Here is an 18,701-nt window from a genome sequence, read left to right as displayed (position 1 = left end):
CAGTCGATAAAATTCAAGTACCGGCTGATAACGTTTTATTTGCTGTTTACAAAATATCAGTAAATTGTCAGATTACATGAGATTTGGCCAGCTGTTCACTTTAAATTAATTTTACCCTCATCTTACCCTCATTTTGCCGCATTTTACTCTCATTTTACTGTCACTTTACCCTCACTTTACCCACAGTTTCCCTCACTCTCCACACATTTTCCCTCACTTTGCCTTCCTTTTTACCCTCACTTAGCCCTCAATTTACTCTCATTTTAATCTCACTTTACTCTAATTTTACCCTCCTTTACCCTCTTTTTACCCATCGTTGAGCTCATCATTCACCATCTCACTACCAGCCCCAGCTGCTGTCAATAAGGGCAGCTCATCGCTGGTGTTCATCACCCCTGCTGCTCATCACTCTGATGCGATCACCAGAAGTTGATGTAATTTGTCTCTTCTACACTCAGAGAAATAAGTGAAACAAAGTTTAAATAGAGATGCACGTTCCGTCCTGATGTGGGCAAACTTAGCCCAGTTTCGCCCGACAGAAGGCCGTATCAGTGCTACTTCCACTCTCTGCTTGTGCTCTGGGTTAGAAGTGTGTCATTATTTGGACAATATGGCTCATTGTTTTTTGTGAGTGTAGAGTATACTCAAAAAAATAAATTAATATGGAGATTCATTTGAAGGTGTGCAGCGCGAGACATGTTGTTAAATGAGTCGCTATTAATCAATTGTTTCACGACTCATTTTCGCCCATCATTTAAAACTTTGAAAGTGGGTGTAACCGACGAAATAAAATGAGTCGTGGAACGAAAATGAGTCAATTCGAGAATCTATTGACTCAAGAAAAAACTCACGTTAGTGAATATTCATGACTGGCATTTAGTAAGGCAACCAGACATGCGTTTTTTGGGGATAAATATTTAAAGTTAGTATAGCTTTAGTTGATCTATTATTAGTTAATAATATGCCTTTCACAAAAAATATATTGATGAATACCTTCAATATATACCAGGATAATTGGCCCCTTTTCCTCAATTTCTCTGCGTCATTTTCTTTCTTGCTATCACACCTCGTCTTTCTCCTGCTCTTTATCACTTACCTTTCTTCTTTTCTTCTATTCACTGTTTCCACGTTCACTAGCTTACTCCTCACCCTCATACTTCTACACTTACACTCTTTTCTCTCACTCCCTCCCCACCTCTCTAACTATTTTTACTCGCCAAATTACTAAATACTTTCACTCATATTTTATTCTTTCCTCCCATCCTCTCAGACCATTCATACTCCTCACTCCCATAAGCTCTCTTTTCCTCCTTTCTCACAATCCCTACCTATCTCTCTGATCATTTATACTCCTCGATGATTCACTCCACACCATCATTCCTACTCCCCTTCACCTCCATAGCCATTCATACTCCACACCCTCATACTCCCTCACCTCCCTCCTCGTCCCCTCCTCCCCATCCATTCATTCAGCCTCATCCATCACGCTGTGCAACGCGCCTGTCCAGTCAATCGTTCCGCTCAATGGGGCAGCTAAACGCCTTGCAAATCAAGAAAAAAAAAATCAATCATTTTTTCATCCATTGTCGTTAATATGAAATAAATTTCACATTTTTTTATTGTTTTTTTTTTTAATTTAAAAAATTACTTTGGGTCGAGAAGCAATTTTTTTATTGTATCAATACAATAGGTACACAACCTAGTGCCTTAAACACTAACTACGGGAACTTACCTGCAATGAAAGAATTGATACTACATCTATCGATTATTTTAACAGCAAATATATCAGAACGCAAAAACGCACTAACGACCCTTAATTATAACTTAACTCATACACATATGCGATTTTGATCAATCGTTATAGCAATAAACTTGATTATTAAACAGTTAACTTTTCAGTAGCAGCCTTTAGCATTGTATATCTCCCCGATGTTTTACAGACGGCAGGCCGGTGCTTCACGGTCGCCTCAGGTCTCTCGGCCGCACCTCCAAACGAGCCTCCAGGGCGGCACGCGACCTCAGGACAATACTGGGAATAAGTATATCAACTTTGATTTCGATTTGCTTTCGATTATTCCGATTTGTTTTCTAGTCACATGTAATTTCTCTGTTTTAATCTGTTTTTGAGCGCTAACTAGTAATTATGTTTTGTTGTAAAATATTTAGAAACATTTCACATGACATGTGAAACATGTCTGAAAAATATTTCCATTAAGATACACGGAAAAAAAAATTATTCCAATACAATGATAATTTCTCACAGCCGATTTATGTGATGCTCGTTTCCCCGTGAAATTTAATTAATTGGAAGCTTTCTCTTTCGATGGATCAATCAATGTCTCATCGTGTGGCGGCTATTCCAGGCTCAATAAAATATCATAATAATATCTTTTGCATGAAACTGTTTTCCTCCCATCCGTCTTCGGTCGTAAAGTAAATTATTGTCAAAGTTCCATCATTAGCACAAAGTTCACTGGCACAGCGACAAAGCTTTACGGTTCGCTTGTATCGCCAGAAACTCTCGACCAGAAGCCGTCAGCGAGTTCGGTGTATGATGTTTTTTGAAATACCCTATATATAGCTGAGCGCCACTTCAGGGTAGTTTTCATAGAAATTCCCAATAGCTTTACGGTATTTCAGGGTAGCTTGATATAAATTCCCCATTTCTCGGCAACACTTTAGAGTAGTTTCAAATGTAAATTTAGATTAGTTCCATTTCACGGCAATTCCATGTTGAAATTCTTATTTCTTAGCGCTATTTAAAAGTGTTGTTGCATCGAAATTTCCTCGTAGCGTTATTTCAGGGTTGATTAGTTAAAATATTATCTCAGCTTTTTACTATTACAGAGCAGTTTGGTCAATAATTTTTGTTTGAGAAATGACGTGTCAAAATAGATGTTACATATTTTCTATAGATTGTTAAAAAATTAGGATAGAGTCATGAAAATTCTGTCGTTGCTCATTGTGATTCTTACTAATGTGGCTGTGTGTAACGTGTTTAATTCGGTTGAAAGCAGTTGTATTCATATACGTTTTTCTATATGCGGTTTAACTTGAGACAATGGACAAATTTGTGAATTATAAAATAAATAGATGAATCAGTTATTTATATCGTCAATGACACCAATTACAGAAATTCGTTACAATTAAGATGATACAGTCCAGCTCTACTTTCATACAATCGGCTAGAACAGTGGTGTTAGCAGAAATGAGATCAACTTATCAAAAATTATCTTTTGCGTGGATGTGTCAATTAATATTTATCTCTTCTTTTTGCAGGGTCCGAGTAACGAAGATATAAAGGAGGGGAAAAACGCCGTAGAAAAATTTCCTCTAGATTGGGGTACACTGCGTACTGTACGCATCTTAAGCTCGCTACATTTTCCTTTTACATCCAGATGATTGAAAGTATATGGCAGTAAATACCATCACAGTTCTTCACCATTAGTGTATTTTCTACACAGTAGAGTTGTGCGTATTGGCAATGTACATTGTTGTCTCTAGATAGTGATTGTCGCAACAAAACATAACGAAGAACTTAGCAGGATTCATGACATGATTGATCTGTTAAATGAGTACTATAGACCCGGGATTTGTAAAGATTGCTTCTTCGCATCCTTTCCCACTCTAACGCTAGCTACAGTAAACCTACAATAAAGGCTATAATTCTTTATAGTGGCCCCCATGTATGTTGGAACACAGCTCCACACAATTACATTCCCTAACATATGACCTCATAGATTGAGGCCCAAAAAAGGCATGTCGTTTTTACTTCACTTCAGTAGCTACCTCGTCGGAGGAAATGTACCAATCGATGATGGAGTCGATAAGTTGAACAGAAAGTACACAATTTTAATCTTAGTATCCTTATCGTTGCCATTGGTTACTAAACAGTTTGCAGGGGATCCAATTGAATGTTTCACACCGACTTATTTCACTGAACCACAAGCTCGGTACGTGAATTCTTATTGTTGGACGGCCAGTACGTATTATATCATTCCAGTTGACGAGGAAAAACAATTGGTCACTAGAGTGCACTCTGTAACTTTTGAGGAAGGAGGTACAGCTTCCGTGACAGGCGAAAGAATCAAAGTAAATTACTACCAATGGGCTCCAATAATATTGTTAGTAGAGGCTGGTCTGTTCTATGTTCCATTTGCTATTTGGAACGCCACTGCTAAAAACTCGGGCATCAAGGTCGGTAGGTTGTTAAAGAAAGTAACCATAATTTCTCAATACACTCCCGGCCATCCTGACAGAGACGCACTCATTGTAGAATTTTTGGATCAGTTCAACACCCTCATGGGCGTCGCCAAATGTTGCCCCGGTACAGTGTGCAAATTCGACTGCAGCAGTTCGGCTTCCTGTGCTGGGGCTCCTTCGTCTTCCCTCTTTGTACTGTACATGTTGATAAAACTTTTGTACGTCGTTAATATCATCGTTCAGTATTTCTTACTGACAGTTTTTCTGGGAGAGGGCTACTTGTATCATGGCTTAGAGATTCTCGAAAAGTTAGTTCAGAAAAAAGAGTGGTGGACATCACCGCGATTCCCTTTGCAAACTTTGTGCCAAGTTCGAGCTGCTCAGCAAGGCGCGTTACGAACTTACACATGCCAGTGTGTCCTTCCAATAAACCTGTTCAACGAAAAGATTTTCTCGTTCGTGTGGTTTTTCTTCGCCACACTACTGCCGATCACAATTTATAGTGGCCTAATCTGGGTGTGGCGAACACTGACATGCTCCCGAATAGCCTTCATCCATTACTACTTGTGGCGCACTCGTCGTATAGGCAAGGAGGACCTGTACAACAATGCTAGGAAAATGGCAGTCGATTACCTGGGTTGGGACGGCTGTCTTGTGTTGCGACTCGTTGAAATGAATCACGGAGGAACCATACTCACGACCCTCACAGAGAGGCTTTGGGAGTTTTATGAAGGTCTGGAAAAGGCCCAGCAAGATGGCGGTGACCCGGATACGTTCATGCACCAACGACAACCCCTTTACTCTTGTGGGCCAATTCAACCGCCTCCTGCTGGGGCAGGACCTAGCACACAATCTGCCCCCTATCGCTTCTACGGGAGGCATTTCATCCCGGGGGCTTCAGGAGCATATCCAGGCTACATGTGGAATCACCCCGAATTGGCTTCTCCCAGCTACTCCAGTTACCCCAGAATACGAGGCAAGATAAGGTAACGCCCCCAACTCCTTTGTGTGTGTGTTTAAATCTAATTTGAAAAACTATTTTGCCAACATTTTGTGGCAAATATTTCTGGAAAGATGACGTTTATCAGTTTGAATCTTGGTATAACGTATACTTTCTTAAAACTTCTAATAAAGTAATACATTCTCTGGGAAAAATGTATCCGTTGACCTTAAGTTTTAAAAATATATACAGGCAATTAATATAAAAACGTGGTTTCCTTCCAGGAGATCATCGCGCCGTGGTCTGATTATATAAGGATATGGAGAAAATTGTTAGTTTTATTACATGTAGTATCAAGACATGCAATTCGTTGCTGATTCACGTGAAGGACGTTATATTCACTGGCGTATCCGTTAAGTAAAACGTCCAAGCAATGCATCTTACGCGAAGAATTGTTCTCGAATGCCACGTGCTCCGAAAATGTTCCAGAAATGCCCCTTACGTGTGACTTAAAATGACGTTTGCATTTGCCTGATTGTTTCTAATGGAAACAATGTATTATTAATGTTTGTTGATATAGTTACCCTTCAAGTAGTTGAGAGTTTCAAGTAGATGGACCTATCGAAGTCCCTCTGTTGTAGAATTAGTGTTGAACCTGCGGTGTACCTGCACCATAACCATGCAATGACAGACTCGTCTAAGCCTTATAGATACACCATCATAAAAAACTAATTGACTGTGGATTTTTATGCCAAAAACAATCCAATTTTAAAAATTTGAATAGATGTACTAAAACGTCTGGAGTGTTTAATATCATAAATACTACACGAAGAAATAGTTATAACACATTTTGAGTCTAAAATACTCTCTAGAGCATGGAGCAGGACATATTTCTACATAACAATACAATGCTAATCTAAATTTCCATGCTTGGGCTGGGCGCATATGATCATATATTGCAAGTCTCACACAATTATATAGCGATGGTAAGAAGCTTCAGTAATTTTTGTTACTATAATTCGATTATTCCAGCACGTAAATGGGCTCCTGAATGCAACAATAATGTCTTCGTCATTTCATATTGGCAAAAAGGACTGCAGTATTTATTACTTTAGCTTAATAAGTGTCCAGGGAATACTTGAAGTAACTTATTCTGCCAAACAATCTGACGACGTTGAAAAAGCGAGCATTATCGACGTAAAGGTGCTTCTTATACACGAGGCGACTAGTTGAGTCGACTAGTCGACTCATCTAATATTTGTGATGATTAACGTCTTCAGAGGCGACTTGCTGGTGCATTGCACGCAAAGCAACTCAAGTTGTTTCAAGCCCATGGCCCCAGTACCGCCTCGGCCTTCGTAGTATGCACAATTTCATCGCTCTCTCTTTTGCTCGGCTCACTGTTGCTGTAGTGCGCACAACTGTGGCGCTCTCGCTTGCTTCCACCATGCACACACCTTACTCGACAACTCCCAACGTCGCACTGGCGGACTGCCGACTGTACCAAAAACACACTCCTCGTGTATAGGCTCTCAGCCGGCAAAACTGTAGTCGACTCAAGTAATCGACGCGACTAGTCGCCCCGTATATAAGCACCTTGAGTCAAAAGAAAGAAGTCATTATCGACAGGCGTTCTGCAAAATTAGTGTATATACGTCCAGTAATGAAGACTGTACTCCTTTTTGTCATCCATGTGCTACTAATATTCCTCTTAGCGTTTCTTGACAGCTTATGTTTGTCCCACAAAAATAGAATTATAAAATTCACAGTCAAACGTTGCTTAAACCGTGTTAACCCTATCAGCTGTTGTGATGCCCCTGTATTATCACCCTCGTCTACAGCTTGCCGACATCATAGCTCCCTTCTCTTTTGTATGTTTTTGGTTTATATTAATTATGTGTTGGTAATAGTATTTTATTGTTGGATTCCAAAACGGGGGTAGTCTGCACGACAGAGGATCGCTGTGACAGCTGCGAAGTTTCAACCGATCAACACCCTGCCTTGGAAGCCAAAGTGACACTGACCGACCACCAGATCGAGCCGTTCAGATGAACGCCGCCACGCAGACTACCTCGCTAGATTTTCGGCCAGTCCACTCCCGCCGCCGCAACTCTTCCAGTCTGGTCGCTTCTCTGCAGTCATCAGATGTTCGGTCCTCATCCCACCTGCCATTGAAACTTCTTAGTAACAATTCTACATTATCATCACCTCATTCATCGCTAATGAAAAGCCTTAGTCACTTTGAGAAACGAAATAGAAATCCAAATGTCATTTACGAGCCAACAACTCGAAGTAATCGCGCTGCAAATCTCGAAATTATAGCAATTGAACCATCGCTACATTAACTAATTATCTTCCTAATCCCACCAAGTGCCATTTCCACGGAACCAATAAAATGAGGAACCAATTACACGTGTGAGTATCATGAGTGTCATAAGTGAGTCGACTCTAAAGTAAGTCATAATTGACTGGTGAGTGACTCCTAGAGTCATAAGTGAGTCGACTCGTAAGTGACTCATAATTGACTCGTAGGTGACTCATAACTGACTCGCAAGTGACTTCTAGAGTCATATGTAAGTCGCGGCCACGTTATTTCAATAATATATAAATAGGCCATGGGCCTATTTCTTCAATGCCGACACTTTTATTCTATTTTATTCGCATCGCAGCATTGTGAGGCTCAAACAAGCGCCTACCTACCAACGTGATAGACTCACAGGTTAGGCAGTGGGTCTTTCAATATGATGGCGTAGAATTTGATACTAAACCTAACCCAGTTATAATGGTATTTAGAAACCATTTCCCTGCACTTTTAGGTTTAGAATGCTTGTACCACCAAACATTTCTCTCATTTGAATCGGCATTTGTACCTGTGGGTAGAACTTTGTGTTTTCTTAACTATTAATGTACACGAAACATGAAATGTAATAAGTTTTGGAAGGCTGATGCAACCTAAAGCAAAGTTTACCCTAAATTCAAGAAACTAAGCCCAGTTCTAGAATTTTATATTAGCCAATCTATCACTTCGGTGGCTACTTATCACGAGAACACCACTTAAAAAATATTCAGGCAATAAAACGCATCCAAGTCTCAGATCCTTGATAATGTCCTCTAGTAATTCGAATGGGTTATTTATTAGGTGTTATTTGACTTTGTAAATACGATAATCAGTAATCTCATTTTACAGTTTAGTCTAAGTATGTATAACTTAAGAAAATTTACAAGTGATGTTTTAATTAGATGTAAATATTAATGCCTCAAACTTTGACCTGTCATACTGCCATTCAGAACTCCTCTGTACAGGAAAAAAGTTCGAACTTTCAAGTCTTATTTTCTGTGCGAGTAAAATATTGTTTATACGATATTACTGTTCTATAGAAGTTATTTTTACAAGAAGTAGATCGTGATACTCAAGGTACATTTCCAAACGGAGGCATGCATGCAATGGAGGCATCCATCTATCTATCTAGGGAAAATTTCGTCAAAAATTGTAGGTTCACTATAATTTCCGCTTTGATCTTAGTTTTTTATGCAGCTATAATTCAATTAGATTTTTCGTAGCCGGTTTTAAAGAAAAAACTGCATTGTTTGAGAATGTAGATTGATGTTTGAAAGGTTTTATATGTACTCAGTTCAATATATGAAAATAGTTTTTTTTCAATATCGTAAAGTTAATGCAACTGTACTCTGCATGAATGATACAGAAAATTTGTTTATACTAACTATCCAGTATAACAATAACATTTTTTTTGTAAAATAGTTTGATTTTCATTTTAAAACACCAATTTTCGAAATTAGAAACTTTCATTTAGTGATTTCATGCATGTATAACAGAAACAAATAATTTTTTAAGGAATTTCGTTGCAGTAAACCATAAGAGTTCTTGAATTCAATGATAAAGCACTAAATGAGGATTAGTCACTACTTCCACTTTATATAAATTGTCAAACTACCAATTCAAATCACGTTTTACCCCGCTTCAAGCAAATTAGTGAAGTCATAGATACCTGTTAAAGAATAAAATCAAGTATAATCCTCACTAACACTATAATTGTGAAAATTGCCAGCCACCTTGTTTCCATAAGACATTAAATTTGACAATTTATTCAAATTTCACAGTGATTACATCCCAGATACCAATTAGTTTTTAAGATTAATTCGACTCTAAAAATTGTTTTTACTGCCATGTTCACAGCTCGCTTAAATTATCAGCAAGGACTTCGTTCTGCTTTGCAATGTTTATAAAATTACAACACTAAACGCCAATCTCGATTATCTACCTTAGATAATTATTATTCGTGTTGAATATAGACTTTAATGAGATATTGTTCACAAATAATTTTAAGCTAATAAGTAATCTACTTATAATACCTGCTTCGAATATAACTTCAAGAATTTAACCAGGCATTCAAACGACACGAAAACAATTTTAAGTTGAATTTCATTCAGCTCGTTGAAAGTATATTGAAGGATTTGTATTATATATATTTATGCAGGAGAGTTCGCTGAGAAAAGTTATAATAAATACGAAATTGAATGTCGAACGTTTCATTTGAACCTGACTTGAAAAATAAGTTATATGGCTGGCATTTTCCACCCATTTCTTTACGATCAGTTAACTCAGAGGAACAATGATCTATGTAGAGAAAATTTGGACTACTGAAAATAAATGTTTAATGATGAAAGAATACTGCCAGAACTTGAAAAGTATAAATAAAGTAAGCCTTGATTGAGTCCGTGTTACCAATACCTCTCGGACACTTCTACGGCCGGACTTGCCGCCGGTCTCTAAGTTTCAATGAGCCTAAAATATCTTCCAAACTTATGAACGCAGCTCGATGAAACTTTGCACACCTGTTCACTAGAACCTAACGATGATGTTTAGGTCGAGACTAATTTTTAGATTTCGCCTTCTTTTTCCAGTTATAAGGTTATAGGTCCAAAATTTGCAGTGAGCCAGAGCCTCATATATCTTGTTTACTACTGTTCATATTTGAACGAAACGTTGAATATGCATTCCTAACGGCCGAACAGTGATGTTTAGGTCGTAAATGTTTTTTCCGATTTCGCCATCGGCTGCGTCTCACTGCAAACTTAACAATCGGCCACAGAAATGCTGATCGTTTCTTCGTATCGGGCTTGCCAAGCTCCTGCGTTATCTCGTAACCGCGTTGCTACGCCGCCATGTTTGTTGCACACTCGCGCCTTACCTTACTCTTTCGTTCCTACACGTTGGGATGTTTTGGTGGCAATGGAGAAAGCAAGAGCAAAAAAAAAAAAAAGGACTAAGCTATTGTCAAAAACTCCTTCTTTCAGCGAGAGACCGGTATTTAAGAAAGTTGTTCGACCTTAACGATGTTGGTCCCTACGAAGTGCTGGCAATGCTTGTGGTGTGCGGATTTTGCAAGCCTGCCTCCCGTTTCGCACAGTGATTTACTAAAATATTTGGTGTTTGGTGTCAGCAATTCACCTCACAAGAATTCAAGGCATACAAGACGCTTGCAGCTTTCAATCATTTTGTGGATGGATGGGTGCAGGAGATATGCACCCATAAAACAGCCAACTGCAACAAAACTCATTGCTGCCAAGGTGATGATAATGTATCATGAGAATTCATGACAATGTTGTATGATCTTTATATATTATCACTTTTTATTATTACTTATGTAGCTTTTCTACTGGCAAGTAACAGATTTTGCCCCCAGGAAAATGTATAATAGCATAAAAATTACGCGCAGTAACAGGCATAAATTTCTGCTTTCAGGTGATGCACTCAATTCGGCTGAATGAAAACCTGCTGAAACCTTGGGTCATTGCTGATGCTGACGGCATCATCATATCACCTCATTGCGACTGTGTGGCAGAGATTGGAGAGACTTGTACACATGTTGGAATGGTATTATTCAAAGTCAATGCCATTGTAAGATGCAGAGAGAAAACAAGTTACTCATCGACGTCTTGTGGTAACGTAGTGAACTTTGCTACCTTTACCTCATTTCACGCCTGGTAAACTGAAGAAACGTCCTCCATTGTCTAGTTTTCTGTTTAAATAGTCGTGATAACGACTGGATCAACGGCAAAGTAGAGTCTCATCTCCGAGCAAAGTCTTCAAAAAGAGACAAGCACAGTGATGAGTAGATTGAACACGTAGGTGAAAGCTAGACCGTACAACAAATATGGCAGCCGATCCCAAAATGTTTTCTTCTCGCAGCGAGTCACCGACACGTGGAACAGCCTCCCTGATAGCATCGTTTTCTCTCCGAGTATGAACGCCTTCAAGAACAGACTAGCTGAAGCTATGCAGATGCATATGTTCAGTCTTAAAATGCCTAGCACCTTACGGAACAGGAAATAAGTCCAGCAGTTATCTCAATCAAACGTCAGTTATGGAAAGATCGGGTCCAAAGGCAGGATCCCTTGTGAATCAAGTCACGAAAAGTACAAGAATCTGCAACAGGCCATGGGCATATTTTTTCAGGGCCGACACTTCTATTCTATTCTAAAATGCATCTCGCGATTCGGTGTCATGACGTCATCCTTGCGAGCCCGTACCGCATAACTCATGAACGAAGGCGAAAATAAAAATTGTGTATGGCCTAAACATCACTATTGGGTAATCACTAATGTGTATTCAAAGTTACGTTCAAATCTGACATTGTGATACAAGATTTTTTAGGCTCACTGAGAATTTTATTCCATATAACTCGAGAAGGAAGGCGAAATCGAAAAAAATTATCACGACCTAAACCTCACCGTTAAGGTGCTTGTACACGGGGATAGTGCAGACGGCTAGTAAATCTGGCTAGTGTCGGTCGCCTGGTGACTATCCGGCTAGTACTAGTGAGCCTGTACACACGAGGAGAGTATAAGGTGCCGCTATCTTCTCGTTCGCGCCCGCCAGTGAGTCGTTAGAAGCCGCCGAGTGAGGTCTGTGAAGATGAATAGTGTGATCACCTTCAACAACTCGAGTCTGTACGTCTTTTTTATACTCCATATTCTAGCCCTTAAAAATACAGCGTCGGGAACAACTAAACCCTGACTAATAAGGTCTTCTTTCCGGTAAGAAGTGGCTAGTAGCGCTGATACAGCCATGATGAGAGCATCTGTGCCGCTCCTGTGAAGTATCTTGGGTCACGCGAATCATGGCTTGTTTGAACGATAATGGTTCTAAGAGGAATCCAACAAAGTGGATTCCAGACGATATTCAAATTATTCTTTGAAATATTCCAAAAATATGAATTAAAGTATAATGTTTTCCATGATGGTTACTCCAACAAAATGAAGAGAGAAACGAGTATTTTGAAACGGAAAGAAGACCTTGTTAGTCAGGGTTTAGTTGTTCCCGACGCTGTATTTTTAAGGGCTAGAATATGGAGTATAAAAAAGACGTACAGACTCGAGTTGTTGAAGGTGATCACACTATTCATCTTCACAGACCTCACTCGGCGGCTTCTAACGACTCGCTGGCTGGCGCGAACGAGAAGATAGCGGCACCTTATACTCTCCTCGTGTGTACAGGCTCACTAGCCGGATAGTCACCAAGCGACCGACACTAGCCAGATTTACTAGCCGTCTGCACTATCCCCGTGTACAAGCACCTTTAGGTCCTGATAAACACGTGTGCAAAGTTTCAGCGAGCTGCGTTCTTTAGTTTCGTAGATATGTTAGGCTCACTGAAACTGTTCAGTTTCAGTGAGCCTAAAATCAGTTATAAAAAGATCGGGTTCCAAAGGCCGGATCCCTTGTGAATCAAGTCACGAAAAATTCAAGAATCGGCAACAAGCCATGTGATCATTTCTTTCAGTGCCGACACTTCTATTCTATTCCAACTGAAACCAACAATCAAATTCATAATTTTCTTTTCAAGCACAGTTGACCTAAATTTTTGCTTCGAGTTTACTTGTGAAATATTTCGGATGAAACGAATAAATTTGGTGAAAGAATGTACAAAAATGCATACAAATGAAGGAGCTCAGGGAAAAGTTTGCGAGATTTCCTTAGGTTTACTTTTAGTAGAACTCCAACACCACGGAGTTCGGACTTCGGAAGTTCGGAGTACGGACACATCACTTGGAATATTAGATCAGTAAGCTTGTTGTTACACGTCTGACAATTTGCGTATAATATTGGAACTTCGAGAAGTATTTTTAGCTTAAAATTGTGAACATACCTGTCACCGTCTGCTGTGGCATTGGCAACATCGATTAAAAATATAATATTAATTGAGTCGCACCATCATCATATAAAATGGCACATTAGCGATTAGGAGTGTTACGAGTGTATCATCTGAAAGCTGCAACCCTGCAATCACACTTCATAATTTCACAACCATAGCCGGAGAGAGTCAGCGGCGTTCATACGGTAAACACCTTACGATTGTGCTCTGTGATTACTAGAATTCCTCTGAGATTAACGTAAAATTTTCCTCCGTGATTAACGTAATACTCAGAATACCCACACATTTATCAACTTGATTTTGAATTTGCTCTTCTGTATACTATGTCATCCCATCAGGCAGACCTGTGGCTTTATGTCCACCCAGCGTGGACCCCCCGCAAAGAAGAAGAAGACAACCATAGCCCTGATATTTTTATCCCATACAGTGAAACACGAACTGACAATATGATTAGTATGAAATTTATGGTAATAATTAATATGGATCTCCGAGACTCCAGCTGCCAGCCGGCACTTGGCAGCCTCTCCTCTTTTGTTTTCACCTCTTCAGGCTCTTGTGAAAATTATGATGATGGCTGATGATGCTGATCTGATGCATCTTCTTGTCAGCCTAGTTACTATCTGAATCTGATTATCATTATGCCAATGCCAATGGTTCATAACATCATGGACTGACATGGAAATTGGAATCATCACTCATGTCATAGGATGATAGGTGCAGAGTGCAGACTGCAGCTGTGCAGCCTTGCAAGCAGAGTGCATACCATGCAAAATTGCAAATAAGGGAAGATTCTGTCCAACAGTAGGAATTGCCAAATTGGAGACTTGGATGTGGAGTATGTACATAAATTTGTTATTTTTAAAAATTAATACCTATTGAATTGTTTTTTACATCACTTATATGATGGGAAAATTGGGAGCACAACCATGCACCACTAAATTTGTGCACCAATCAGCCTTGAAAGGAATGCCTATTGCCTAATGCCCTAGCATATATCCAGATGACCATCAATCAGCTGCGGATTAAGCCATCCATCGCCGTCGGTAACCAGCCTGTGACTGTTGCGTGACATCATCTTGCTTTAAATATTAGGAGCTTTACGCCACCACATTCTGAAGCAAATAGCCCAGAGACGCAGAGAGTAATGGTTATGCACCACTGAATGTTGCTTTGAATCATCACTTCATAGTTCCTACCCTGACTTTAGCTTGAAGTCCTTGAACTGTAACTTGCAGACAATGGACTGCAATCAACCAGCCCAGGTCGCCAGTGGAACTGCTGCTGCATGCATCCTGCCGTGCACCACCAGACCGTCACTTTTAGCTCAACATCCGGGGTTAGGTTTCAGAAAGCATAGTTCTGTTTCAAACTCTATCGTCCGCCAGTGAGTGACTTCCAAAGCTTCGCTAAATTAAGTAACTTTTAGCTCACCGCATCTGGGGTTAGGTTCCAGATAGCATAGTTCTGTTCCAAAATTTATTGTACGATGCGTGGCTGTTTGACCGTGGGCTGATTCGACACACGGGACAGATACGGATGCATCCGGCTGTTCCGGCATGCTCCGTCTGGGTGGTGTAAAATTTTTTTGCGTGTTGGCAGACGACGCTGGTCGCTGGGTCATAGTGGCAAAGCAGAGAGTTGTTTAGACTCTCTCTCAAGTTCATTTTTTAGTCCTATAAGTAGACCAGTAAACTGAGTAAAGTAACCTGGATAGTGAGTGGATACCAGCATTATCATACTTAGGAAATTGGTTTAAATCTTTAGCAAATGAGAAAATTAAAAATGAACTGATTCTGAAAAAGCTCTGGTTTGCCACTATGCGCTGGGTTATATGACGCCAGGCTTATTTTGGCCATACGATGCCAGGCTTATTTTCCTGTGGCCTGATTGATCTAATTCAATGGATGTGATTTGTCTGGTGGCGTGCGGCTGATAATGTTACAGGTCAAGATGTGTTGTAGGCTACATTCTTCAGGGAAGGGATCATGATAGTCCATTTGAAGCACGGCAGTGGTGGTCTCAGACAGGCGTCCCGAAAAATCTGAAATTATTGTTATTAATAATAATCCAGAGTGCAGAAAAGAAACTGAGCAAATTTGTAAAGATCTTAGGTGACACTGACAAATCAGCATAAAAATTTGTCTTCAGAAAATCTTACAAACTAATTCTCACCCTTGCTGTTGCTGACACCCTGACATGTTGAATTTGCATAAAATGCTCAACCTCAATTTTTAATCTTGTACATATCTTCTCTAATAGGAAGTGCTTTGAACAATAATATCTGGTCCAAAACAGTCATAAATTGCAAAACTCAGTCATTGCAAACTTGGCACAAAAGCAAAAAGACACATCTCTTAGTTAATCCTATGTAATAACATGTAGCAATGAAGAGCAAAGGCTCGTCCGTCTTCACATGCAAGTTACAACGTACCGTACCTCGTTTCTTTTGCACTGCTAAATTTGGATGGCCATAGTATAGCCTTTTGTGGTAGGGTAAATACACCATATTCCAACACCTTAACCCTTTAGCGGGCAAGCATTGAAATATCCAGAAATTAAAATTTCAAAAACCATTTCAAGAAAGTAAGAAGTATTATACGATATATTTATTTATATGAATTTTTGCAAATTTTTCATATTGAAGGTTTAAATCACACTTGAAGAATTCAATAAATGCAATCAGTACACAAAATTTTTCTTTATAATTAAAATTCAGTTTATGCAAATGAAAAATTAGAAACATAAAAATTTAATTTAATTAAATTTAATCAAGTTGCCAAAATAAATAAATATATATATTGATACTTCCAAATTTTGAAGAAAATATGGAGAGCATCAATTCCATTGTCTGAGTCAAAACCTTCATTTAAATGCTCATATTTCAATTTGTGGGCTTTGCAGCTGGTGATGCTATAGATAGAACGATGGTAAGATAATTAGGGATTGACTGAGGCAGTATAAGGATGCCTCAAAAACAAACAGGAAGCTGTGGTGAGGCTTTTTGTGACGCAATTTCAAGTGATCATATACAGTGGGGGGAAATAAATATTCGTACACTTGAAAAATCGTATTTTAATGTATGTAAGTACACAAACTTAACAGGAAAAGTGATTTAAATTATGTATAGAGATATAATTTAAATCACTTTTCCTGTTAAGTTTGTGTACTTACATACATTAAAATACGATTTTTCAAGTGTACGAATATTTATTTCCCCCCACTGTATGGTAACTTACCCGTGAAAGGGTTAAGGACGTAGCAAGAAATAAATGGCTATAAATAGATCACCATATGCACAACTCGAGTTCTGATTGGTTTACATCACTCTCAAAACACCACACTATGCGCCAACAATGATGAAACGTCACAAACTGTTGCCATATTTATTTAAAAGCTTTTGGAATTCAAATCTACCAAATCACTGAATTTGACACTGTGGGTGATTAAATGCGCATATCATGAAACTAATTCCGATAGCGCTTCAAAATTGTAATTTGTAATTCCGACACCCTGTGCTGGAATACGACATCCTGTGTGTCGTAATTCTGACACCCTGTGTCGGAATTAGTTTTTGTGTCTAAAAACGTCTCTTAAATCAATCATCTATTAATTTATTTACCACTTAAAATCAGCAAATACAAGTATACCGTCAACCGGGGCTACTCGGGACACTTTTGAACGTTTTTCATTCATAACTTCTTACCATGAAACATTTCATAAACAAATTTAGGCTCATTTTATAGCTCTTTGCGAGGGCTATCGAATGGCATCTTCAAAAAAATTCCATATGCTATTCGTAAGGTGCCAGAAGCAAAAAAAAAAAGTGTCCCAAGTAGCCCTGTCGAACGGGACTACTCCGGACACTGGGAATAAATCTTCATTTTAAGATATTTGAAGCATGCAGAGCGTACTCATCCATTACTAACAGTACTCTGAAGTCCTCCTCTTTCATTGTAGATGATGTAGAGGTAGAATAAATGACATTTTCAGTGATTTTTACTTGTTTTTCCTTTATTGATATTACCATAAACATAAATTACCATCAACTGGGGTGACTTCCCCACGTTTTTTATTTTGTTTTGCAAACAAAAACGGGGTCATAAACACCAGGGTTGTAAACAAGGTCATAAACGCCAGAGTGACTTTGGCCATCGTTTATGACCCTGCTTTTGTTTTCAAAACAAAATAAAAAATGTGCCGAAGTCACCCAAGTTGACGTACTGTATTATTGATGTGATATTACTGTATTATTGATATGATATTACCCTATCCATGAACATGCCATTGAGCATTTACAACAACCTTGTCCACTGCAAGCTTCATATCAGCAGCCATGTAGCATTTCTTCTGTATCTGTAAGCTTACAGGACGGCTTGTAATTTCACACCATTTTAATTGGGTTGAGTGAATTTACTATAAAAAAATATAACTCAGTACTCACTGCAGTGAGTGACAGAGAGCGCATTTTCTCGTCGACGAAAACTTGAGGTCACAGACAAACGGACAGACAGACAGACGGACATGGCAAGCACAATAGTGCTCGTTTATGCGCCATGCGCTCGTTTATGCGCCATTTTAATTGGGTCGAGTGAATTTACTATAAAAAAAGATTGTGAAAAACATACCTGAAACAGAAAGGAATGTTTTAGTGACAACCATCATATATTTTGGAGAAATAAATCATAGTTTAGGTCAATTACTTTTCATTCTATGATTCCCGGTGCACAATTATATATATAGCATTCTATGTACAATTTTGTGATGACCGATGATGCACTAATTTTTCGATAAGTGAAATTTTTTTCGCTGAGCGAGGTAAATGTAATCAATATTCTTTGTTATTAATCCATTTTTTTCTTGACTGGACCCTTTGCCTACTGAGGTTCTACTGTAAATGTGTTTTTGGGGGTGTCCTGAATAGCCCCGGGGGGGTGTCCTGAGAAGCCCCGCCGTGCGGAAATGGCTGCCATTTTTTTTTTTGAATGAGTTAGGACAATTCCGTCAATTACTTTTTCAAGCCGACACCTGGGTGCATCTTTAATGTAAGTAAAATTTTTTAATATGGCGAATATTTTTTTGGCTGCAGACCTTAGCAGAAGCCACTATGCAGAGGGTAGATGCAGCGTCGCCAATATATGGATTTTTAAGCCCAAAGCGTCGCCGGCCACTTCAAAGATGCGTCGCCGGATAATTTTTAATGAAAAGCCATTTACGCTGAGTAATGACGAACTAGTTACAAGCCACAAAATTATTTACAAGGTTGCATGCACGTGTTACCCCAAATAACTAATTTTACTCTAAAAACAGTCCGATTGTACAGCAAGTGTCAACTGAACATGTAATAGAGCAGTCTGACTGCTCTAATGTGACTGAAACTACGCA

At 39.0% G+C, this 18,701-nt stretch overlaps 1 protein-coding gene across 2 annotated transcripts in view; it reads left to right on the top strand.

Moving 5' to 3' along the window:
• The window catches only part of LOC108680810 (innexin unc-9), a 46,275-nt gene extending 36,612 nt beyond the window's left edge, over positions 1-9,663 (top strand). Inside the window, exons 2-4 of one of the 2 annotated variants that reach the window (XM_018169724.2) lie at positions 1,941-2,039; positions 3,280-5,189; positions 7,086-9,663. In XM_018169724.2, the coding sequence (XP_018025213.1) occupies positions 3,760-5,189; positions 7,086-7,110 (1,455 nt within the window). In that variant the 5' untranslated portion in view covers positions 1,941-2,039; positions 3,280-3,759 and the 3' untranslated portion in view covers positions 7,111-9,663. Of the gene's footprint in view, positions 1-1,940; positions 2,040-3,279; positions 5,190-5,427; positions 5,806-7,085 lie in introns of those variants that run through there. The other variant, XM_018169723.2, reaches the window with a different exon arrangement.
• Positions 9,664-18,701: the final 9,038 nt, after the last annotated feature.

Source organism: Hyalella azteca, unplaced genomic scaffold (genome assembly GCF_000764305.2).
Source record: "Hyalella azteca isolate HAZT.00-mixed unplaced genomic scaffold, Hazt_2.0.2 contig9385, whole genome shotgun sequence".
Lineage (NCBI taxonomy): Eukaryota > Metazoa > Arthropoda > Malacostraca > Amphipoda > Hyalellidae > Hyalella > Hyalella azteca.
This window is presented reverse-complemented; position numbering and strand designations above follow the sequence as displayed.